The sequence below is a fragment of the Callospermophilus lateralis genome, chromosome X (assembly GCF_048772815.1).
Source record: "Callospermophilus lateralis isolate mCalLat2 chromosome X, mCalLat2.hap1, whole genome shotgun sequence".
In the NCBI taxonomy this organism is placed as follows: domain Eukaryota; kingdom Metazoa; phylum Chordata; class Mammalia; order Rodentia; family Sciuridae; genus Callospermophilus; species Callospermophilus lateralis.
In genome coordinates this window covers 81,999,645-82,025,048 of record NC_135325.1, presented here as the reverse complement: position 1 = coordinate 82,025,048, position 25,404 = coordinate 81,999,645, and the positions used below count along the sequence as shown (strand labels likewise).

General features: G+C 32.7%; 1 protein-coding gene across 2 annotated transcripts in view; it reads left to right on the top strand.

The window, feature by feature from the left end:
- Positions 1 to 22,764, top strand: part of Klhl4 (kelch like family member 4) — a 94,488-nt gene extending 71,724 nt beyond the window's left edge. The window contains exons 7-11 of one of the 2 annotated variants that reach the window (XM_077106561.1): positions 7,871 to 8,095; positions 9,538 to 9,700; positions 11,784 to 11,996; positions 19,585 to 19,756; positions 21,406 to 22,764. In XM_077106561.1, coding sequence (XP_076962676.1) covers positions 7,871 to 8,095; positions 9,538 to 9,700; positions 11,784 to 11,996; positions 19,585 to 19,756; positions 21,406 to 21,465 — 833 coding nt within the window. In that variant the 3' untranslated portion in view covers positions 21,466 to 22,764. The remainder of the gene's footprint in view (positions 1 to 7,870; positions 8,096 to 9,537; positions 9,701 to 11,783; positions 11,997 to 19,584; positions 19,757 to 21,405) is intronic. The other variant, XM_077106562.1, reaches the window with a different exon arrangement.
- Positions 22,765 to 25,404: the final 2,640 nt, after the last annotated feature.

Here is a 25,404-nt window from a genome sequence, read left to right as displayed (position 1 = left end):
TGAATTTGTTTGTTTAATTCATTTTCAAAATATACTTTTATTGCTTGGACTTGCTGTCTCATGTCTTCTCTAATATTCCTTTCCATCTGAGATAGGTATGCCTTGAGTTCTTTCCCTATCCATGTTTCTGATGCTTCTAGGTCCTCCTGTAGATTTAAGTTGTCCTGCATTGTTTGTACTCCTTTTTTCCCTTGTTTTTTTATGATGTTCACATTACTTTCCAGCTCTATTTGATTGCTGTGTTTCTGCTCTCTTCTATAGATTTGTTTTGGTTTTGTATATCTCTGTTGTCTCTCCTTTGTGTTGGTAGACTATGCCTGCTAAAGTGGATTCCGCTTGGAAGGAATTCCGATGGCCGAGCTCCAGTGACGTCACCTCTCTGCTATGGCGGGCCCCAGGCTCCTTGCCAGGATGTCTGAAGGTGGGGGGGGGGTGGGACTGGACTGTCTCTGGTTGGTTTCAGCTCCCGGTTGGCTACTTCATGAAGGCCTGGCTATAGACCTCTTCCTAGAGTCTCTGCGCCGTACCTGCTGGGCCACACCTCGGGGTCTAGCCACGCGGTCGCCGGCGGGCGGGCGGTCCCCAGCCACCTAGTTGCGTGGGCAGCGGGTGGGCTGTCGCTGGCGGGCATGCGGTCTCCAGCCACCCAGTTGCAAGGGCCTGGCCTCTAGTCCCCTGGTTTCTCCTGGTAGACCAGATTTACCCTGAGTGATGCCTCTCGGCAGTTCAAACTGTACTCTGGGCCTGCCGTTTGTTGGGTGTGGAGGGTGGCTATTGGGAACCCCGGCACTCTATTGTTTTGATTTTTTCCGCTTGCCCCTCCCCCAGTGCTGGCAAGACAGGTTTCGTTTTCGCTGCTGATGGGAGGGGGATTTGAAGGTCAGGTGTCTCTAGTTTTCCCCACGTCTTTATGCAGGCTCACTCTGATAATCCCTCCCCGGGAGCCTAGGAAAGATTTTATGCGAATTCCCCGCTGTATGGGAGATGAGCTGAGTAACACACACCTGTTTTATTGTTGCAATCTGTCGGAGAGTGGCAGTGGTTACTTCAGCTCTCCAAGATGGTGGCCGCTGGTTTCCTTGGTGGAGTTTCCATTGTGGGGGATAGAACTGTACCGCTTCCTTCCCCGTCTGAAATCCCAAACTCAGTCCAGGGCTCAGTGAGGGCTCAGCCGGCAGGATTCCACAGAGTCCGCAGCAATATTTCTCCCTGCTTGCTGGTCGCTTCTCATCTGCGCCCCACCGTCTGTAGCCGCGGGGCGCGCCGTGTGGATCAGTCAGCCCGGATCTCTGGTCGCACAGTTGGCTCATGTTTGAGACTCAATTACTGGACCTCGGTGCTGGAAATCCTTCCTCTAGGTTTCGGTGCACCCCCATTTTGCTGTAAGTTCCTAATAAGATAGTTTTTTGTTGTTCTAACTCGTTATTTACCTGCGCAGTGGCACAGTACATGGGGTGTGATGCACTCTATTCGCAGCCATCTTCCCAGTCTCCCAACATCATTCAGGTTTGGGTCCCTTCCCTTTCTATTGTATTTCTTGTATTGAGACTATTGTGAATGTAATTATTTTCCTAATTTCTCTCTCAGCAGAATCATTGTTGGAGTACAGGGAAGTCATTGACTTATTTATTTTGATCTTGCATCCTTCTGTTTTACTGAATTTGTTTATTGGCTCTATATATCTTCTGGTGTTTTTTGTAGTCTTCTACATATATTATCATGTAATCAGCAAACAGATACTTTTACTTATTTTTTTCTATATGTAATCCTTTTATTTCAGTCTGTTCCCTGAATTCTCTAAAGTTTCAAGAAATATATTGAATAGAAGTGATGAGAGTGGACATCTTTGTCTTGATCCTGATTTTAGAGGATATTCTTTTAGTTTCTCTCCATTCATTATGATGTTTGCATTGGCTTTATATTTGTTGTATATAGTTTTTATGATGTTTAGGTAAGTTCTTTGTATTCCTAGTTTCTTCAGTGTTTTTAGCAAGAATGTGTCCTAGACTTTTTTGACTTTTCTGCATCTATTGATAAGACCATGTATTTTTTTGTCTAATTCTATTTATTTGGTGAATCACATTTATTGATTTGTATATGTTTGACCAACTATGCATCTCTTCAGTGAAATGAGCCTCATTATTATGTACAATCATTAATATGTTTTTTTTAAGAGAGAGAGAATTTTTTAATATTTATTTTTTAGTTTTCGGTGGACACAACATCTTTATTTCACTTTTATGTGGTGCTGAGGATCGATCTCACTGCCCCGCGCATGCCAGGCAAGCGCACTACCACTTGAGCCGCATCCCCAGCCCCATTAATATGTTTTTAAATGTATAATGCTAGCTAATATTTTATTAAGAATTTTTATATCTAAGTTCATCAGGGATATTTGTCTGTAGTTTTTTTTTCCTTTACATTTCTTAATATGGTTTTGGTATCAAGTGTGTTACACACTTCTTAGAATAAATTTGGGAGTGTCCCTTCCCTTTCTATTGCATGGAATAATTTGAGGGTTATTGGTATTAGTTCTTGTTTACAGATCTGCTAGAACTCAGCTGAGAATCTACCTGGTTATGGAGTTTTCTTAATTGGAAGGCTTCTAATTATTGAGTCAATCTCATTTGTTGATATTGGTGTGCTTAGGTTTTCTATATCCTCCTGGTTCAGTTTGGGTAAGACATATGTAACTAGCAATACCCTCTAGATTTTCCAGTTTATTGGAGTATAAATTTTCAAAATTGTCCCTAATAATCCTCTTGATTTCACAAATGTTTGTGATATCTTCTTTTACATTTCTACATTTATTGATTGGGTTCTCTCTTTTTCTTTTGGCTAGTTTGGCTAAGTATTTATCAATCTTGTTCATCTTTTCAAAGAACCAATACTTTCTTTCATTGATTCTTTGTATTTTTTATTCTCAATTTCATTACTTTTGACTCAATTATATCCTGTCTTTTGTTGGTCTCAGAATTAGTTTGTTCTTGCTTTTCTAGGGCTTTGAGATTTAACATTAGGTTGTTTATTTGTGGTCTTTCTCTTTTTTTTATGTAGACACTCAGTATTATAAACTTTCCTCTTAAAACTGCTTCATAATGTCCGGGAGATTATGTTTTATCTCTATTCTTGTTTGTAATAATTGGTTTGGTTTCCCTCCTGATTTCTACTATGAACCATTTCTCTTTAAAAGTACAATATTCAAATTCCATATATTAAAATGATTTCTTTTTATCTTGTAATTGATTTCTAATTTTATTTCATTATTTTCTGACAATATGAAAAATTATCTCTATTTTTTATATGTTAAGTCTTGCTTTGTGTCCTAAAATATGGTATATTTTGGAGGAGATTCCATATGTATCTGAAAAGAAGGTGACCTCTGTTGGAGATGGATGAAATATTATATAAATGACTGCTAGGTCTGTTTATTTAATATTATTTTGTAGGTCTGAAGAAACTTGATTTTTTTTATGTGGATGAGCTATTTATTGGTGAAAGAAGTTTGTTGAAACAACCCAGTAGTATTGTATTTGGGGATAACTGAGTCATCATATATTGAGTAGGGTTTGCTTTATGTTAGTAAGTGTGCTAATATTTGAGGCACAAATATTCACAATCATTATTCTTGATGAATAGTTCCTTCACCAGTATAATATGGTAAAGACTTTTTATAATGTATATAAAAGAATGAAAATGAATAGAATGTTCTAAGCAGGATCAAGGTTGAAATTTAAAAATGGTAAAATGATAAACTTTGTTTATCTTGTATACAAGCTACTAATTAATGTTTTATTTATCAAAATAATGAATTATCTGTCTTTTATCATTAATTTTTACTCTAAGTCAGCTTTGTCAGTTATGAGAATAGCTACCCTTGTTTGTCTTTGTACTATGTTTGCATTATGTATCTTTTATTATCCTTTCATCTTTAGTCTATGCCTCTCTTTGCCTGTAAGGTGAGCCTTCTGTAAATAATCCATGGGTACATCTTGTTTTCTAGTTCATTCTGCCAGTCTATATCTTGTAATTTGAGATTTGAGACCTTTTTCATTCAGTGTTATTATAGAGAGATGATTACCATATTATGCTATTTTAATTTACTTCTAATATCTAATTCTTTTACTTGGCTATACTTGTAATATTCATTCATTTGCTGCTCTAACATTTGTTTTTCATTATATCTACATGTAATATTTTATTGAATATTTTGAATAGTACTTAATTTTTAGTCAAAATTCTTTTAGTTTCTGCCTATATTAGAAGGTTTTTTCTCATTTTCAATCCTGAAGGATAGCTTTGCTTGATATAGAAATCCTGGTTGTCAAGCATTACCTCTCAGGACTTGGTATATACTGTTCTAATCTCTCCTGGATTTTAGAGACTGAACTGAAGATGAGGAGTATTTTGTATTTACCTCTAAATATGACCTGCCATTTTTCTCTTGTGGATTTTAAAATTTTGTCCTTTTTCTGTGTAATAGGTATTTTAATGTGCCATGAAGAGAATCATTTCTGATCTTATTTATTTGGGATTCTAAAGGGTTCACATATTTGGATTTCCCTCTCATTCCCAAGCTTTGAAAAATATTTTGATATTATTTCACTGAAAGTATGGTAAATTCCCTTAGTTTGTATTTCAGTATCTTTTTCTAAGCTAATATTCTAAGATTTGGTTTCTTAATACTTTCTCATTTTTCTTGAACACTCTGGCCATAGTCACTTATCATCTTTTCTTTTTTGTTTACTGGGCTTCAAGATTATATTCTTCATTTGATGCCTGAAAATCTGTGTTATACATAGTCTAATCTCTTGGTTATACTTTCAAACAAAAATTTTAATTTGATTTATTGAATATTTCATTTTCAGTATTTCCACTTAGTTCTTCTCCATAACCTCCATCTGTTTATTGCAGTGTTTTTTCACTTTCTGTATTTTCTTAGTTCATTCCTTAGATTATTTTTTTAGTTCATTGATCAATTTAATTATCAACTCAATTTCATAAAATGAGTAAAATGGGAGCCTATAATCCCTAGTCTCTGTTACCACAGTTTGTTATGGAAAGTAGAGACCATTATTTTGAGACCCTTTGAGTTCCTACTAAGTGGCGACACTATAAATGTCTCTATGGGATGTTGCAGATTGCTAGAAGAATACTTAAAGTTCCAACTTTTGAGTACCCTATCCTTGATTGTCATTTTCAAACATCATTTCTAATCCTTACAACCATACTGCAAGAGAGGTTTTATTACTTCTCATTTGCACATATTAATATTAGTTAGCCAACCCAAGGATAAACATGGAGAAAGTCTAGAAATTGAATTCTGAATCAAATTCTGTGTGTGTCTTTTTATACTACCACTATTCTAAAAGGAAGAACAATAGCAAAACACTCTCTTTCTTATATGCCTTAGAATCTCTTGAAAAATAAAAAGTGGGGTAAAGAAAGAAATATAAAAAAGAACATTAAAATGTAACATATATTTATATAAATCAATATTATATTGAAAAAATATGTCAATTACCATTCTTTCATAAAACTATAAAAATATTGTCTATAATTAGAGCTCTTATTGTGTGTTATTTCAGTTATTTTTTAAAGACATAATATTTTGGAGCTTTCACCTTTTGATGTCTATTAAATATAGTACTTCCTCTGTTTTTAATTTCCTCTCTGACTCATGCAATAAACTCAGAATTAATTGCTAAATATAGATACCACCCAAATGACTAGGGTTAATAATAACTTTTAGAATGTATCTGAAAGAATAATCAGAAAAGTTCTAAGTGTGAACAAGGTTGAAATTTTACAATGGTCCAATGATAAACTTTGTGCATACAAACTATTTAGTAATGATTTATTCATTAAAAGCAATGAATTCTAAGAGACAATACCTCAGATGACAAAGGAAATTTGATTATAGTCACTTTTAGTTCATTTTAAAATAAATAAAGGAAATCATTAATTCATATATATTCACAACTGCAGGAAATATTGTGTTCCCAGCAGTATTACAAAGTTTAATGGGATTTGTTCATTTTTGCTAAGATTATAATTAACAATTGAGCTTCAAATGACTTGAGAAACTGTATTTGTGACATTCTCAGCAAAAGAGTGATCTCCACAGAAAAAATACAAAAAAAAACCAAAATATAATTTATGATTTTTTTTCATGAAATGTGGAGCTATCATAATAAACTAGCTAGAGAATTTACATCTTAATTAGTTGGCACATTAGTGGGTATGGGCAAATGGGATAGGGAATTCTCCTGAATTCAAGATACCAAACTACTGGTTCATAAAAATTCATGATGGCAACAAAGAAGTGAGAAATAAACTTATTTAACAGTTAATATAATTCCTGGAAATATTAACCTAGCATAAGGCAAATGTCTGCAACTTTCAGTGTAATCTTTCTGTATACAGATAATTAATGTAGCTTTGTACAGTTTCCTACCTAATTACTTCAACATGAATATCACCATGATATCAATAATTAATGCAGCCTAGATTTTGTGTCCTAATCTAAATTGGCTAGCTTGTAAAGTCCACTAATGGAAAGAGTAAGAAGTAAAGAAGTTAACATATACTAATGTATTCATGTATATGTATGTATGTATGTATATGTATGCATATATGTACATATACATATATGGAGAAAGATTTTGGAAAATTGGAATAAGGAAATATAAAAATATGAAAACATTCAGAGAAAACTAGTTGAAAGCAACTGGAGTGAAACTAGATGTGTTTGTAGATATTCAAGTTTGAACAGTGTCATATGAATATGTTTAGTGCAGAAATGATAATCTAATAAAAAATGTAACCCAACAAAAATATTCAGATTTAACAAAATATCTAATGTGTACTATGATCAAATTTTGACTTGATGTTACCCCATACCATAGCCTTATAACTGCCATAGAATAAACTTCATATATTAATTTTTCCATAATAACTGATGGATTTTTTTTTCTCCACAAATCTCTCAGTAAAGGGAGAATTAGAAAATGTAATTTTCATATCTCTGTTCTTAGCTTTGTGCAATTGGTAGAAAGATTCCTAAACTTTCCACATAGTATATTAGGAACACTATTGGTTTGAGTAATAATTTTAGCATTTTCCATCATAGTACTGAAAGAAGGCTCTATTTTGAGCAAAATCTTCTTTTACTGTATCAGCAGCAATTATTAGTGAATGATAATCAAGAATTGTTTGCAGAAGTTACAATTTATTATTACTTATAATGATGGTAGTGGTAATTTCCCATGGCCATAAACATTTTTTTTAGTAATAGAGTAGAAATTGAAATTTTATTAAAATCTAAAGTAATACCTCAGATTTCTATATTCTTAACCATGATTTGTGATACTACCATGAAACATTGTGTGTATCAGTTCCTTGTTCTTTAGTCATTTGTTTTTTAAAACACACATGCACACACCTTACAACCTGAACGGTGGAGCAGAAATCAACATACCCAATGCTCATATGTAACTAAAACTGTAAAAGATGTGTAAATGTTGAATAACAGAATTCAAGGTATGTTTTATAAAGTATAATATGTCACACATGTATTAGTACTACCAATAGCACAATATTGCCAAATGAGGTATAAATATATAATATATATGCCACATGTATTATTTTATTCTGACTTTTCCATTTTGACCCAAAAGTGGTAAGTAAATATTTTACCCTTTGCTTTATCTGTCATGTTGTAGTGTCATCTGGGCTACTTAGTGCAGTATGAGCTGCAATCCTTGATAATTTACTATAAGTTGTGGATATAAAAATATAATGTGAATTATGTCAACTTAAAATTTTTAATATAAATGATTTTTACCATTGTCAAATATCCCTTTAACAGGTACCACTACAATTGAAAAATATGACCTCAGAACCAACAATTGGCTGCATATTGGCACCATGAGTGGTCGTAGGCTTCAGTTTGGTGTTGCAGTTATTGATAATAAGCTTTATGTTGTGGGAGGAAGAGATGGTCTAAAAACTTTGAATACTGTGGAATGTTTTAATCCTGTTGCCAAAATCTGGATTGTCATGCCTCCCATGTCAACACACAGGCATGGCTTAGGTAAGAATTAATGCTATATAGTTCATTAAGAATGTATAGTAAATATTTAAAAAAAAATGAACCATAGTTGTACATTTTTGGACTTTAGTCAAACTCTAGGTCAAAATGACTCTAAATGCTGAAAAGCTTAAGCAAATATTAAAAACCCATGAAACTCTTTAAATGTAATAGACTACATACTTGTTAATCCTGCTTCCTTTATACCATTTTAAAAAGAGGATTACATTTTAACAAAGATAGCAACTTTAGGTAGGTTATATTATTGAGGAACCTAAAATTACAACAGGAAGTTTTCTCCTAAGCTCAATATAGAGAGGAGACCATTTGATGATAGAGAGATATTATGTTTCTAGTTAGATGAATTATGTATCTTCCCACAAGAATCAAATCTATATTTCTTCAAAACTCTTAGGATGTGGATCCAAGGTAAAGTTGTTTCAGAGAAATACTTTGGTTGAAAACAATTTTAACTTTTACATTGCCCAGCAGTTTCCAAGAAGTTTAAGATAAATGAAGTAAGGACTTATGGAATAGTGGGAAATATTTATTCTCCTGAATATCTGTCAGGATACATCTTTCTTCATACTAGATTCCATATGTTTGAGATGTCATAGTGTTGATTAAAAAACACCATGAGAATTGGCTTTTTTAATAATGAACTTTTTATAGCTGAAATATGGCAGAACCAGGACTGGTATCACCTCTGCCAATTATCCGGATAAATTGTTTCTGTCACATATGCACTATGTGATTATTAAGATTGGTTATGTCAGTATAGTTATTACAGATAAGAAATCATGTCCTGTAGAAAAAAAATCAGAGCAAGTTTGATTTCAATATAATTAATGTTATTAAAGAGGTAGGAAAGAAGATGAAGATACATCACTGAAAGGTGGATTGAGATGATGAATAAAGTGTAGAAAAACTCAATGATATGATTTCTCAGAACAGATAGGAAGCAGAGAACAAACTACTAATTAAATCTTAAAACTCAATGTCTGGTTAATTATCTCACAGTACTCTTTTTTATCTATATATTAAATAACAAGAGTTAAAAAGATATGGTACATTCAGTATAAAATTCCAGGTTTTTCTAATATTGAATATTTTATCTACCTCTTGCATTAAAATAACACATTGACTTTATGCCAGAAAGAAAATAGTTTCCCATTTTTTATTGCATACCTAGAAATGGTGCATTCTGTGACTTCTTTGACTTTAGTAGCAATGATACCTTTCTATGGTAAAGTAGCTATAACTAAAAGTTTTCTAGGGTTAGAAGACTATATTTAGCCTGGGATCAAATTGAGTAAATTATTTCTATGAAAGCAAAACCATTTGAGAAGTATAGCAATTTTTGAGTAGTAGGTTGCTTGTGAAATGAAACAGTGCATATTGTGAATGACACTTAGTTGAATTCTCACACTATATTTATCTTATAGGTGTAGCCACACTTGAAGGACCAATGTATGCTGTAGGTGGTCATGATGGGTGGAGTTATCTAAATACTGTAGAAAGATGGGATCCTGAGGGACGCCAGTGGAATTATGTGGCCAGTATGTCTACTCCTAGAAGCACAGTTGGTGTTGTTGCATTAAACAATAAGTAAGTCCAGACATACATATTCTTTGTTCCCAAGTCATGTAATACAGAACTTCATAAACATGATCCATCAATAAATAAGCCTTTTAAGTGTTCAGAACATGTTTGTTATCTATCATAAAAGCATTTTGTTGTAACTTTCCAGCCATTAAAATGAAAGTATTTGTTTAAAATAGATATGTGATAAAATATTCTGTAGACCCTTGATATTCAGAGTGTGGTCCTAGGACAGGCAACATCAGCATTTCTTGAGGTCCATTCAGTAGTGCTGAATCTTTGTGTCAGAATCTATATGTAACCAAGATCCTCAGTAGAGGTATAGGAACATATATCTGACACTCACTTTTGCAGCAATGAGGTCTATTTTTACTCTTAAGAAGCTAACACTTTTATATTAATATTTACTCTTTTTAAAAATATTTTTATTTGTAGATGGACACAACCAATACCTTTATTTTTTGTGGTGCTGAGAATCAAATCCAGTTCCTCAGATGTGCTAGGCAAGAGCTCTACCAATGGGCTACAATTCTAGCCCTAATATTTACTCTTGATTTATAAAAATTTTGTCTGCCTCTGTTTGTACAAAATTATTTTTGTAGTTGTTTGGTTTTTGGAGTTTTTTTGGTTCTACAGTTGCTTTCCTGAGTGTTCAGCATTTCCAACTATGGAATCCCACTTAGTCTCACTCTTCCTCAATATTTGCCTTTTCTTGATCACTTCCCCAAGAGAGCAAGCCAATATACTTAAAACTGATAATGTTAAAGGTTTTCAAGTGATTGAATTGTTACCAGATAGTTACAGGCTTTTTGAGATGGAACCTTTGGAGACAAATGATAAGCATATAGAAAGGGTTTGCATGATAATGTGTAATAAGAATTGTAATGCAAAAAAAGTACATGTATAAAGACATGATTTGGGTGAACATACTTTATATACAAAGATATGAAAAATTGTGTTCTATATGTATAATAAGAATTATAATCATTCCACTATTGTGTATTTAAAAAATAAAATCAATTAAATTAAAAAAAAAGAAATTGAAAATATCAAAATAAAAAAAAGAATTTCAAACAATAGGGTGGATCAGTGGCAGGAGACTGATCTCCTGCCACTGATAATTATGAATAATTAGTCTCTCTGTACTAATTATTCATAAAGCCAATACCTCAACATATAAATGATTTCAATGAAATTTAAACATAAATGGATTTTAAAATATTGCACAAAAAGACACAGGAAATTTTTATATGTTAAAGGAGATCTATATTTATAATGTTTTAGAGCTTAAATTACATCTAAATCTATCTCTGGTATGACCCAAATGATGTCAGGTGATTCAGTAATATGATCTTCAATAGAGAACAGGTTGAAATTATCAAATTTGATTCATTTAATTTTGTTTTGATGAGTTGCTGTTATTTAAAACTCATGAAAGTTATTTATAGACATATGGTTCTATAAATGTTTATCATCTTTATTGTTACAAGAATAAATTAGATTAAAAATACTGTTCATCAAAAAAATTGGCATTTTAAAGTTAATGGGAGAAATACTATAGTCTAGTTATTTTCCAAGCTAGAAAAATCCAGCTTATGTGTTTTTTCCTATCCTTTTAATTATTTATTAAGTTAATAGCTTCTTAGTGATAGATATTTTCATAATAAATAAAATGCTTCATGTCAGGGATTCTGATACTGAGCAATTGGACCTAACTAAAATCGCAAGTTTACTAAGGTTGGTCTTTGGAACCATTTTCCCAAAACTTTTGGTATCTCCCTCCCTTTTCTGATAATTTCCCATGGGTTCTTTTATCTATTTGTTAAAGTTATTTTGATGAAAATGGTGAAGGAGAGAGGATTAGGGTAGGATAGACCTTTACAGTTGCCCCCAGATAACTATCCATTCACAAACTCTGTTACAAAATATTTAGGGTATTTAGAATATGAAAGCAGAAATGTCAGAAAATTTAATTACTTTATATGAGGTTATTTTGCTTTCATTTCTAGGCATGCACTTTGTTTATACACACACACACACACACACACACACACACACACACACGTATGTACAATTATATTTTTTCTAGGTTATATGCTATTGGTGGACGTGATGGAAGTTCCTGCCTCAAATCAATGGAATATTTTGACCCACATACTAACAAGTGGAGTCTGTGTTCTCCAATGTCCAAAAGACGAGGAGGTGTGGGAGTTGCAACATACAATGGATTCTTATATGTTGTAGGGGGTCATGATGCCCCTGCTTCTAACCATTGCTCCAGGCTTTCTGACTGTGTGGAAAGGTAAATTGTTTCTATTTATTTTTGTGTGGGATCATTTGCTTCTTCATTGTTTCAGAAATAAATAGATTTTTAAACAATAAGAAAGTAATCTTCCAAATAATTGTTAATTTTTTTTTCAAGTGGATTAGTCCTTTTTCGGCACTGGGGATTGAACACAGGGGCACTTAACTACTAATCCACATCCCCGGCCCTTTTTTAATATTTTATTTAGAGACAGGTTCTCACTGTGTTACTTAGGGTCTTGCTAAATTGCTGAGGCTAGCTTTAAACTCACCATCCTTCTGACTCAGTGTCCCAAGACACTGGGATTACAGGCATGTGCTACTCTGGCTGGCTTCTACTTGCTCTTACACTCAAAATATTTTGGAAAAAATCCTCCTCATGCATTTTGTAGTCAGCATAAAACCTTAAAAGTATGATATCTTACTGTGTGATAATCACACAAATAGAGACGAAAGTGATGAAAGAATAAGGAAATTGTATCCTAAGCTACATCAGTCAATTCATTTACCAGAATCAAATGAAATTAAGTTTATAATTTCTAAAATCAGATCAATCATCAAAATTATAAAGACTTTGCTTTCTCAAAATATACAGGGAAAACTCCAATAGAAAGGTGTTAATAGTTTTCGGAATGTTGACTCTATTGCAATAAGTATTTCTTTTCCCATAGGTAAGTTCTTTGAATGAGAGACATTCATTGGGTGAATAGTGTGGTATGTTGCTGAAAATAACCTGTACTTTGTAGTTCTACTAAAGTAGGTGGGAATTTCTGGTCTAGAAAAAGGCCAAGGAGATAAAAGGAGAAAGCTTTGTAAATGAGAGCATAAAGTTTGGGTTGAAATATAATTTGAAAAGGCAATTTGTTAATAGCAGATTGTCATATGACTTAAAATAACAAAGTAGACATTTTGGGACTTAATCTTGAAGACAAAGGAATATTTAAATGTGAGGGAATTTAAATATCATAAATAAAGCAGTTTGGATGAAATTTATCCAACTATGGTATTGAAGCATAAACTGTAGTAAGAAAAGACTTAAGGAAGAAAACTAATATTTTACTTGTGGGAAGCATTAATATTGAATCATAATAAGTAATTATATCTAATAGTTTCTTACTTACATATTATTTATTAAACAATAGCCATCCCAATGGTTGTGAAGTATTGTCTCATTGTGGTTGTAATTTCTATTTTCCTAAGGATTATTGATTTTGAGCATCTTATCAGATGCTATTAGACTTTGGGGTATCTTTTTTAGAGTAATGTCTGTTGAAGTGCTTTGCAATTTTAAAAATAAGGATGTTTATTTTTGTTATTCAGGTAAAAGAATTCTTTACATATTGTGGAAATTAATTGCCTGTCTGATATGTGATTTTCAAATAATTTCTCCATTGTATTTCCTTTTCACCATATTAATAATGTTTGTGATGCAAAACATTTTAAATTTTGATGGGATCCTATTTATCTATTTGTATTCTTTTAAACTATATTTTTGGTGCCATATCTAATAATTTCTTGCCAAAAATAATGTCAGTAAGCTTTTCATCTATGTTTTCCTCTTAGAATTTTATAGTTTTTGGCTCTTTGATCCATTTGAGCTAATTTTCATGTGCAGAATAGAGATCCAACTTTATTTTTGCATTCTGATATCCTGTTTTCCCATCAGAATTTGCTGAAAAAATCTCCCCTTCCTCATTAGATGGTCTTGGCTCTATTGCCCAAAATTATTTGACTATGAATGTGGGGATTGTTTTCTGAGATCTCTATTCTGTTCCACTGATATTTTCTGTATTTATAGCAACACCACACTGACTGCATTAGTGTAACTTTACAGAGAATTTTGAAATCAAAATGTGTGAAATTTCCAACTTTGTTTTTCAGTATTATGAATCATCCCTTGTTATCTCATGTGGAGTTATGATTCATTATTATATTTCTGCAAAAAAAATGTCATTTATGATTTGTAAGGGATTGTAATTGATCTGTAGTTCAAACTGTGTACTTTGGCATCATAAACAATATTAACTCCTCCAATCCATAAGCATGAGGTATCTTTTCATTCATTAGTAATTTCTTATTTTCCAGTTTGGATGCTTTTTCTCCTTCTCCTCCCCCTCTCCCTCCCCTCCCCCTCCTCCTCCTCCTTCTCCTTCTTTCTTCTTCTCCTTCTGGCTAGAATTTCCAGAAATGTAGTGAGCAGAACTGTTGAAAATGAGCACCTTTTCTTGTTCCTGACCATATAAGAAATTCATTTCATATTAAATACAATATTAACTCTGGGTTTTCCATATATAGTCTTTATTATATTGTGGTGTATTTCTTCTGGTTTTATGAGTATGTTATCATGAAAATGTGATTAATTTTGACCCATACTTTTTTCTATATCAATTGAGATGATCATGTATATATTTTCCTTCATTTTGTTATACTGGGAGTTTTTTGTATATTAAAACATCCTGAAGTCCAGAAATAAATTTCACTTGGTTACAGTTATTCAATAGGTTGTATAATTTGGTTTCCTAGTATCATGTTGAAAAATTTTACATCAATATTTATTAGAGATATTGTTCTGTAGTTTTCTTTCCTTGTATGGTATTTTTGACTTCATAAAACTTATGTAGAACTGATAGAGTTTAGAATTATTACTTTTTATTCAGTTTTTTGGGGCATTTGAGGATGAATGTTAATTTCCTTTAAATTTTAAGAAAGCAATATAATCCTAGAGATTTCTTTGTTGAAAAAATTTTGATTATTGGCTGAGTCTCATTTTGTTGTTAATCTATTCATATTTTCTACTTCTTCATGATGCAATTTCAGTAGGTTGTATATTTCTAGGAATTTTCCCATTTCATCTAATTTATCCAAATTATTGGAGTAAAAGTATTCATACTAATTTCATTTATTAATCTATTTTTGTATTTATCAATGGACCTGTATTTTATTTATTTATATGTGGTGCTGAGAATAGAACCCAGTGCCTCACACATGCTAAGCAAGCACTCTATTACTGAGCCATAACCCCAGCCCCTCCTAGTAATTTTTTATTATTTCATTTTTCTGTAAAATTAGTATTGATGTCACTCATTTCACTGATTCTAGTGAATATTTTCTCTATTTGCTTATTATAAAAGAATTAAAATTTATAAACATTTTTATCATTTCAACGAACCAACACTTGCCAAGCATGGTAGCATACATCTGTAATCCCACTTACTCAGGAGGCAGAGGCAGGAGGATTTCAAGTTTGAGGCCAGCTTTAGCAACTTAGTGAGACCCTGACTCAAAATAAAAAGAACTGCAGATGGAGACCAGTGATAACACACCCCTAAGTTGAATCCTTAGTGCCAAAAGGAAAAATAATGAAAAAAGAAACAAGTTTTGGTTTCATTCATTATTAATATTCTTTAGTTTTTCTGTTGGCTATATTATTTATTTCTGCTCTATATTATTTCCTTACTTCTGTGCTTTGGGTTTAGTTTGCTTAATTTTTTCTAGGTTTTAAATGTAAAGTTTGTTGATTTGCAAACTTTGGTTTAAATACAGCATTTTTAGTTATAAATTTTCCACATAGCACTGTTTTCATTGTATCACATAGGATTTGTATATCATGCTTTCCTTTTCATTTCTATTAAAATATTCTATAGCTCTTCTTGTGATTACTTTGTTTTATGGCACTGGGGATTGAACCCAGTGGTGCTTTATCACTGAGTAACATCTCCAATACTTTTTATTGTTTACTTTGAGACATGGTTGCTTAGGGCCTTGCTAAATTGCTGAAGCTGTGCTGGCTTTGAACTTGTGATTTTCCTGCCTCAATCTCCCAAACCACAGGTATTACAGGTGTGCACCACCACACCTGGCTCTTTGTGACTTTTGGTTTGACTCATTTGTTCCACAGGTTCATGGATTTTTCAGTTTTATTTTTTAATTTGCAGTTTATTTTCTTTGTGACCAGAAAAGAATATCTTGGAAATTTTTAATGTTTTCGACTTATTAATATCTACTTCGTCTCCTAAAACATACTCTATTCTGTATGATATTCCATAGTCACTTACATGTTCTGCTATTGTTGGCTGGAGTGGTACATAGATGATAGATAGATAAATTTCCTATCGAAATACTGACATCAAATTTTATTGATAATACATTGACAAGATAAAAAATTACAAAAATGTCACACTGAATTTTCTTTATATATAAGGATGAGGCTTATGTCTGTGTTCATTGTTTATATACATCAGCAACAACATTGGAATTATTATAGTTTCAAGTGGAAAAGACCTTTAAGATCTAGTGTATCCCTATCACTTTACAGATGCAGAAGCTGAGGCCTTCTCTTGTTAAATGAAAAACAGTAGCAGAAGGATTTTTCATACATGTGGAGTTTGTAAATGTATGAAACTAATCATATTTGACTTTCCATTTTCATGTAAAATCAAATTTGTTGTATTGCATTAGGACATTTGACAGAATTCAAGTCAATAATTTCTTCTTTTATTCATACAGAATTTCATGATAAAATTATGAAATTTTAGGAATTGTGTGTATGCATTGTGTGTGTGTGGCTAGAAGGAATCATGGTCTCCTTTTAGAAAGACCCAAAATATGTAGTAGATACAGTTGTTAAAGGAATATTGAAATAAATTAAAATAAGTGTAGAAATTTTAAATTACCTGGATAATTTATGGATTCCTTTTGTAAACCTCAAAAAGTTAAATACATCTACAATTCATAATTTCTGCCTGTCAGAAAATTTACATATACATATATATAATATATGTATATATGAAAAATACATATACAAACTTGTCATAAAATACATATCTCTAGTTTTTTATTTTAGCTGTACTGAGGAATTGAATTATATTTTTATGTAAAATATTTATGATTCTGTACCTAAGAACCATGTGTTTGCAAATTTTTAAAGTATTTTTTAGTTGTAGATGGGTACAATACCTATATTTTATTTATTTATTTTTATGTGGTGCTGAGAATCTAAATCCAGTGCCTCACATGTGCTAGGCAAGCACTCTATCACTGAGGCACAACTCTAGCCCTCTATAGTCTTTTTATGAGATTGTAGACAACACTAAAACATCTATAATATAAACATAATATTAATATAATATTAGGGAAAACATTGATCTAAATCACAAAGGAATCCATGGAAAATGATTGTTATTTTAAAATTTTATTAGTGCTTAAAAACTATGGTGAAATGTGTATTAAGCAATATCCAGATAATAATAACATGAGTAAGATTTGGGTTATTAGTTATAAGCATGCAGAAAAGTCTTAGGTTGTTGGATGCAAATCTGTAAGGAATTCCTTTAGTGAGTTCTGGTTCACCATTCCTACATGTTTTTACATTGAGTGTTACTGAATGCAGCCTCAGTTAATAATAGCTGGTGTTTCAAAGATCCACATAGCTAGAGCAAATAACTATGGATATTCTGGTTGTGGGTCATCTTATATCAGAAATCAAGTTGATATACTACATAACAATAAATTTTAATGGGTATTGAAGTTATCTTAGTTACTTACTGTTTTCTAATAGTATTAAGTATATTCTTGGATATGAGGTCAACTTCAGATAGAAGCTGATATCAGATGATTTAGAATATAATTAAAGGTGCAGGGCATGGTAGTGCATATCCCAGTGACTCCAGAGACTAGGCAAGGGGATTGTAAGTTCAAAGGTAGACTCAGTAAATTAGTGAGGCCATAAACAACTTAGTGAAACCCTGTCTCAAAACATAAAAAATAAAAAAAATAAATAAAAATAGCTGTGGATGTAGCTCAGCAATCCTCTCAGAATGGCAATTATTAAGAATACAAGTAACAATAAATATTGGTGAGGATGTGGGGGAAAAAGGTTCATTCATATATTGCTGGTGGGACTGCAAATTGGTGCAACCAATCTGGAAAGCAGTATAGAGATTCCTTAGAAAAGTTGGAATGGAACACCATTTGTCCTAGTTATCCAACTCCTCCATCTATACCCAAAGGACTTAAAAACAGCATACTACAGTGATTCAGCCACATCAATGTTTATAACAGCTCAACTCACAGTAACCAAGCAATGGAAACAACAAACATCAATGGATGAATGGATGAAGAAAATGTGGTATATGTCCACAATGTAATATTGCTCAGCCATAAAGAAGAATGAAATTATGGTATTTGCCAGTGAAAGGATGGAACTGGAAACTATCATGCTAAGTGAAATATTTTAATTCTAAACAAAGGCCAAATGTTCTCTAATTTGTGGATACTAACCCCAAACAGGGGAGGTTGGGGAGAAGGATAATAGTAAAACATTGGATTAAACAAAAGAAAATGTACATAAGGGTGGGAGAGGGGATTAGGAAACACTGAATTAATAGGTCATAACTTTCCTAGCTTTGTATTTGAATACATGACCAGGGTAACTCCACATCATGTGCAACCACAAGAGTCTGATCCTAAATAGAATAAATTATGCACTGTATATGTACAATCTGTCAAAATGCATTCTATTGTCATGTAAAACTAAAAATAACAAATAAAAATTAAAACAAACATAAAAATATAAATAAAAAGGGCATGGTATATAGCTCTCTCTCTCTCTCTTTCTTTCTCTCTCTCTCTCTCTCTCTCTCTCTCTATATATATATATATATATATATATGATATTAAAAGAGGAGACAATATGAATATATAAATACATTAATAGATGATAAATGAATGTTTAGTTTATAAAATTAGCCATAAATAAATCTTTAATTGGGCCTTTATAACTAAGTCAACATAAAATTAGAGAATTCCCAATATAGTTTTGTGAATTTTCTTAATTTTTAATCCCTTTTAAGTCTTAGTGTTATGTGTGTTTTAAACAGGCTTTACAGTTTAAGAAACAATTCCTAGAAAGTAATTTAATTAATATTACTTACTGAATTCTCGTTTGCATACTGAAAATGTTTTGATATAGGAGTTAGACTAAAATGGAAGCAAACAAACAAACAAAAAAACTCCTAGACTCCTGTATAGTTGAATAAGTACCCTCAGAAGAAAAAAAAAACAGGATAAAATTATACTCATTCTAAGTGTAAATAATATTAAAAGCAAGGTACTACATTTTATTCAGCAAAAGTAAGATTTTTAAAAATCAACAATTGTCTTTAGGTTTACTTTGAAATGTGAGCTTTCATGTAATCAGGATTAGGCTTCTCAAGAATAATTTTCATGAACAAAGAATATGAAATTAAATACCTCCCCAACCAAAACACTAAATGAGAGAGTGGACAATTTTTATATATGCTATGATTCCAACATGTGAATTTTCTTCAAAGATAATCTGAGTACAGAATAAAGAAATTCATGGTATTTAGGAAGCACTTCTTTGATATGCTTTGAGAGACCTCTGGTGGCTGATGAGAATTCTGTTATGTATGTATCCTTAACACTATTAGCCAACTAACACTTGATATTTATAATGTGTTTTTAATTTTGTGTTTTAGATAAATGTGCATTTTATTAATGCCCATTATTTTATATTTTAACAATATTGCATTTTCTCTCTGAATTGTCTTCCTAAATCTCTTAAGATATGATCCAAAACATGATTCATGGTCAACAGTGGCACCTCTGAGTGTTCCTCGAGATGCTGTTGCTGTCTGTCCCCTTGGAGACAAACTGTATGTGGTTGGAGGATATGATGGACACACTTATTTGAACACTGTTGAGTCATATGATGCTCAGAAAAATGAATGGACAGAGGTACTCTCATAAAAATATTCAAATTAGTATGTTTCAATTTTAGTAAATTATTTTAAAATTTGTTTTTGGAATTAATTTCATTCTTTTCCTTTCTAGGACCTAACCTGGCCTTTTGTTGAGATTGACTTAGAGAACTTATAGTTGCTTTAGAGAATTGCTAGGTTGCTTTAGCAGATCATTACTAGGATACAGCAGCACTTATATGAAAGAGAAAAGGCTTGACTCAGTGGAAGCATTACTCTCACAGATAGGAAGTGAATCAGCTGGGCACGGTGGTACATGCCTATAATCCCAGTGGCTCTGGAGGCTGAGACAAGAGGATCACAAGTTCAAAGACAGCATCAGCAATTTAGCAAGGGCCTAAGCAACTTCGACTCTGTCTCTAAATAAGATACGAAAAAGGACTAGGGATGTGGCTCAGTGGCTAAGCATCCCTGGCTTCAGTCTCTGGTACTGGGGGAAAAAAGAAAATAAGGCAGTGAATCAGATTGAATAATTCAAGAGCTTCACTCTGGGTAACATTTTATGTTTGTATTTTAAGTTAAGAAACAATGATCAATATCTTATTCCACAATGTCTGCCCTAATAAGACAGTTGGTAACTAGAAGAAAACCCTTCAATCTTCTCCTCATAGAGACTGTGTAAATGGCAATACTCCTAACTTCAGTCATTCAAGGAATTTAGTACACAGCAAGAGACCAGAATTAAACTCAAAAGAGCTGAGGATCTAATAGAACAAATTCCAAGGATGCAAAAAAGAAAACTGAAAGTACATCTTGGAGATTGTAAAGAAAAATGTGACTCTTTGACCATTTTGCCAGTGACTAGCCCTAAATTGATCCCAAAATATATTTTTATATTCTGCCAAGTAAATTGTGGGATGATAAAAATTATATAGGATTAACTCTTTACCATCAATGCAAACTGGCAAATCTCCTATTTAGAACTCAACTTTACCTTGCATGAAACTGACTTCATGCCACATTGCATTTTGTTGTGCTTTAAATAAATATTTGTTAATATAATGACAACTGATAATGGGTTTTCTTCTCCTTCCTCCAAAAAGTTGAAGAGTCTCACACCCTCCCATGTAGGTAACTTCTTATTTAGCAAAGCTTGGTACCAATCGGAGATGGAAAAAAAGTAGCAAATAAGGTTTTAGTTCAAATACAACAATCAAAATATTTGACTAAACTTATGGAATTGAATTTCCTGAAGATAATAGACCAGTATAAGAGAACCCCATTCTGTTTCTGGTTGTCACTGTTATATTGTGTGATAATGAAAATAGGGAAATAAATACCAGGGAGTAGATTTACAAATATATATGATAAATTATTTTCATTAATAATTTTATTCACCCTTCAAAAACATTGAAGTGTTAGTGTTATTCTCAGCAAGTTTTCAAGTATGAAAATTATCAGAGAGGTGAAACTTACCAAAGATCACTTAATCCACAAACTCAAGTTTATGCCATTCTAAAATCTATTTTATTTTCCCTACACTACACTGTTGTCTGGTCTATAGTTTCTCTTATATTTCTGTAAGGTGAAAGTTGGATCAAAATAATCGCTTTTCTCAGTCCCAACATTCTATGTTATGCTAAAGACAGAATTCAAACCTTATTTCTTTTCATGTTTTTGTTTTAGGAGGTGCCTGTTAATATTGGAAGAGCTGGTGCATGTGTTGTGGTGGTGAAGCTGCCCTAAAGCTATCTTTATCAAATAGAATGAAACTGGATAACTGCAAGAAGCATAGTAGAAAAAAAGGGAGAAATAAGTAATATGTTCTTTTCTAAAATTAATAAGCAAACTCGAAATTTGTTTTGTCATTCTAATATATACTTAGAATTGCTCTCATTTTTGAAGTCAACATAAGTTTTAAATATGAATTGTAGACAAATATTAAGTGCATATTTTGTCATAGTTAATAATATAGAGAAATCCAATAGGCTAGGTTTAACCTCATTAGTATAAAGTGGTAAAATACTTAATGAAAATTGTTAGTGATCAAAGTGTGAAGATAATATAAGCATTAAGAATTTTAAAATTAAGAGCCTGACAAGTGAAAAACACTTTATCTTTAAAAAGGTACTCTATTATCCAAAATATAACAATATAAAATAATGCCTGAAGCTTAAAATATAGAATATGATTTTCATCAAGACACTATAGTCTTATTCAAACCACACCAAAATAATGATATTATATCTTACATTTCTCAAGATGAAAATATTTCCTGTGTCAACTCTAAAAAATGGTGCACTGTTATAATTTGTTATGCTGATCACAGTATGTCAAAATTTTCACAAGCTTCATTACTCTTTTCAGTGACTATTTACCAGAAAATGCATTCAGATTTGATAGTTCTTACCATACTGTGATATGAATTTAGTTACTAGTAAAATATTATTGTGATGTTACATATATAATCGTAAAACAGTGAATGTTTATCATATTGATACCAATTGTGACTTCAACTTCAGTATATCAGGTCCTCCCTTACAAGAAAAGTATTATTCTCCTCAAATATTTATGTAAACTCAGTAAACACATACCATTAAGTTAAATGGGTTTCAAAACCAACAATTTTAAGTGCATTAAAGTTGAGAAAATGTTACACAATATTCACACATGGAAACATCAAAATGTTTTATATGCATAGTCCATGGTCCATTTTGTAGCTATCTTTTATGCACCAACACATGATTTTCTGTTAACATTATATTTATCCAACTGAAAAAAGGATAATTGTAGTAAAACACTTTTCAAATTAATATAGAGTAACAAAAATAGCTATTTGAATAGTATTTTAGACTTAAATTTCCAATTGGTCCATTTAAATATAAAGCTATTAAGGGAAATTTTGGGAAAATTCTTTATGAAAGCAATTTTTCAGGTAAATGTTCAATTTTAGAATTTCTGCAATATGTTCTTTTAAAATGGCTTTGTATTGTAGATTATGAAAGCAGCAAATAAAAATCCAGAGAAATACTTTTAAAATGTACTACTACCTATTAAATTTTTAAAAACAACAACATAAGTTGTACAAAGATATTTGTACTTTGACAAGTTGAATTTAAATAAAACAAATTTCCTCTGGTTATAAAGAATGTGCCTTTAGAATGTGTCAATGTGTCCTAAATATTCCCTTGAAGTTATATTGCCACAGTAGCTGAAATATTTAAATTCAAAAATAAAATCCCCTTCCTTTGCTTCTCACACTTACCATTGTCTCTAATCTAAATACAGGATTGTAGACTTTTCCAGTTCTAGAGGGGAAGATGGAGACATAAACAAGCCTTAAAGCACACATGCAGCCCGTTGGATCTTCTGAATTGACATTTTATCCAAACCAATACTAAAGTAAAGTTAAACATTTATACATAGCACACTAGTTGGCCTATCAAGTTAAATGAGTTCAGTAAGTAAGGGACAGAACAAAAGACCTATTACACCCTGGATGTAATAGGTCCAGAAACAGTTATGTGGCACCAATATGCATACTGTGCCATGCCTGGTTAAGCAAACTGAGATTGAATATCATCTTCTTGATGGTCGAGATGGGCTTGCTTCAGTTTAAGCATATTGACTTGTAGGAGACAAACATATGTTACCCAGGGCTACCACTAAACAGCTGCATTTGAAAGTCACATTCAGGCTACTGAGGTCTACAGTGAGATTCCAAAATCTGAGATTTTTGAGCAAAAGGAATGGAGAGCTGCAGAGGCCCAGGGCACTAAAGCATAACTGTGCTTGTGTTTGTCAAGGTTAAGTGATAAAAGGAGGAATAGGGATAAGGCACTTGGTGCCATGCCTTAGTTGATAGTTTAATCACACAAATATAGGAAATGGAGTTACTAATTTATATATTTTTTCAACAAGTATAGAGGTTGACACATTTAGAAACTATGATTAGAAAATGCTGTTTCTTGATTTAATCACTATGACCATGTTCAGAATCCCCTGGGCATCATCTGATCAACACCGTAATTAATGTCTCTATTTCTACAGAGTATACAGGAACTTCTAAATACCTTATCTACCATACAGCTGTGGCACTAAACTCTAGTCATACCTTGCATAACTATGCCATCCATCAAGTGGATAGATGTGGCTCAAATGTGGCTGCTTCCTCGTTTTGATGTGGAGGGAACACTAAAAGACAATTTCTTCTGAAGTCACAAATGCAGTTGTAATATTGTAAAATATATGTTGTGTTTGTCTCCATTTCCTTACATACCAATCCTAAAATCCTTTGAATCTCCACAGTGAAGAGTGATGACTGTTTTTTTTTGTGTGATAATAAGATAACTGATGGCTTGAAGCCTCTAGGAAACTTCGGGATGGATCCTCTCACAAAGACCAAAGCCATCAGAAGGTTGAGAATTTTCAGCCCCATCTCCAACAAGTAGTGGAGGGTCTAAAGTTTATCACTAATGGTCAATGATTTAATCAATATATATATATATATATATATATATATATATATATATATATATATATATATAGAGAGAGAGAGAGAGAGAGAGAGAGAGAGAGAGAGAGACACACACACACACACAACACCAAAGACGGGTTTGGGGAACTTGTTGACTTTTGATCACATGGAGGTTCCTGGATGGTGCTTGCTCAGAGAGGGCCTAGGAGTTCCATACTTCTTCTTCCATATCTTACCCTACCTATCTCTTCATCTGATATTCATCAGTATCCTTTGTCATATCCTTTATAATAACCTAGTGAATGTAAGTAACAATTTCCCTGAGTTCCGTGAGTCATATAGAAAATTAATGGAACTTGAGGAGACACTAATAGGAATTCTAATTTACTGCCTGCAGCCAGCACAGGCAGCTAAACTAGAGGTCATTCCAGTGAATTTCCTAAGGTATCAAATAAAACACAGACACACAATTTAACTTTCAATTCAAGCCCCAGGATGGCTCCTCTGCGCTCGGCCTCAAGCTCCCCAAATGGGAGAGCGAGGAATGTCACAAGAGGCTGGTGAGAGAGAACTAGCACGTTTTGGAGTGGTCTTTTATTAGGGGGACTCTGGTTCTTAGAAATTTCCATCCAGAAAAAGGTCAAGAGGGGCAGGGTTACAAGGATAGGTAAGGTAACTCGATCCCTGGGGATGTAGGAAGGCACGCCCACACATGAAGACACATTTGTCTGCATTTTTACTATTCTCAAGATTGGAGCCTCTATCTATAGCCACTTGAAATTGGCCAGACCACTGGAAGTGACCAACAGGGCCTCAACCAATCAGGAAAATGCTGGTCACATGACGTGGAGGCCTCCCACACTAATTTATATCCAGTGGATCAGAAACATGAGTGAAACAACTTAGGGCTTGTAATTGATTTCTAAAAGTGGGGACAGAGTACTGAGAACAGAGACCTCCAACTGTGAGAGTTGATGCTGTCAACTGTGAGATGCTGTAAAGTTGAATTGAATTAGAGGACACAGAGTTGGTGTGTCCACTGCAGATCTGATCACTTGCTTGGTTTCTTTGGTGGGAAATCCTCCACATTTGATAGCAGCAGTATTTTGTGTTGTGAGAGTACAGTGTGGAGAAACTAAGTTTTTTTTTCCTTTCTATATCTACAGAGTGATAGAGAACAAAACCCCATGGATTTTAGATTTGCTCTT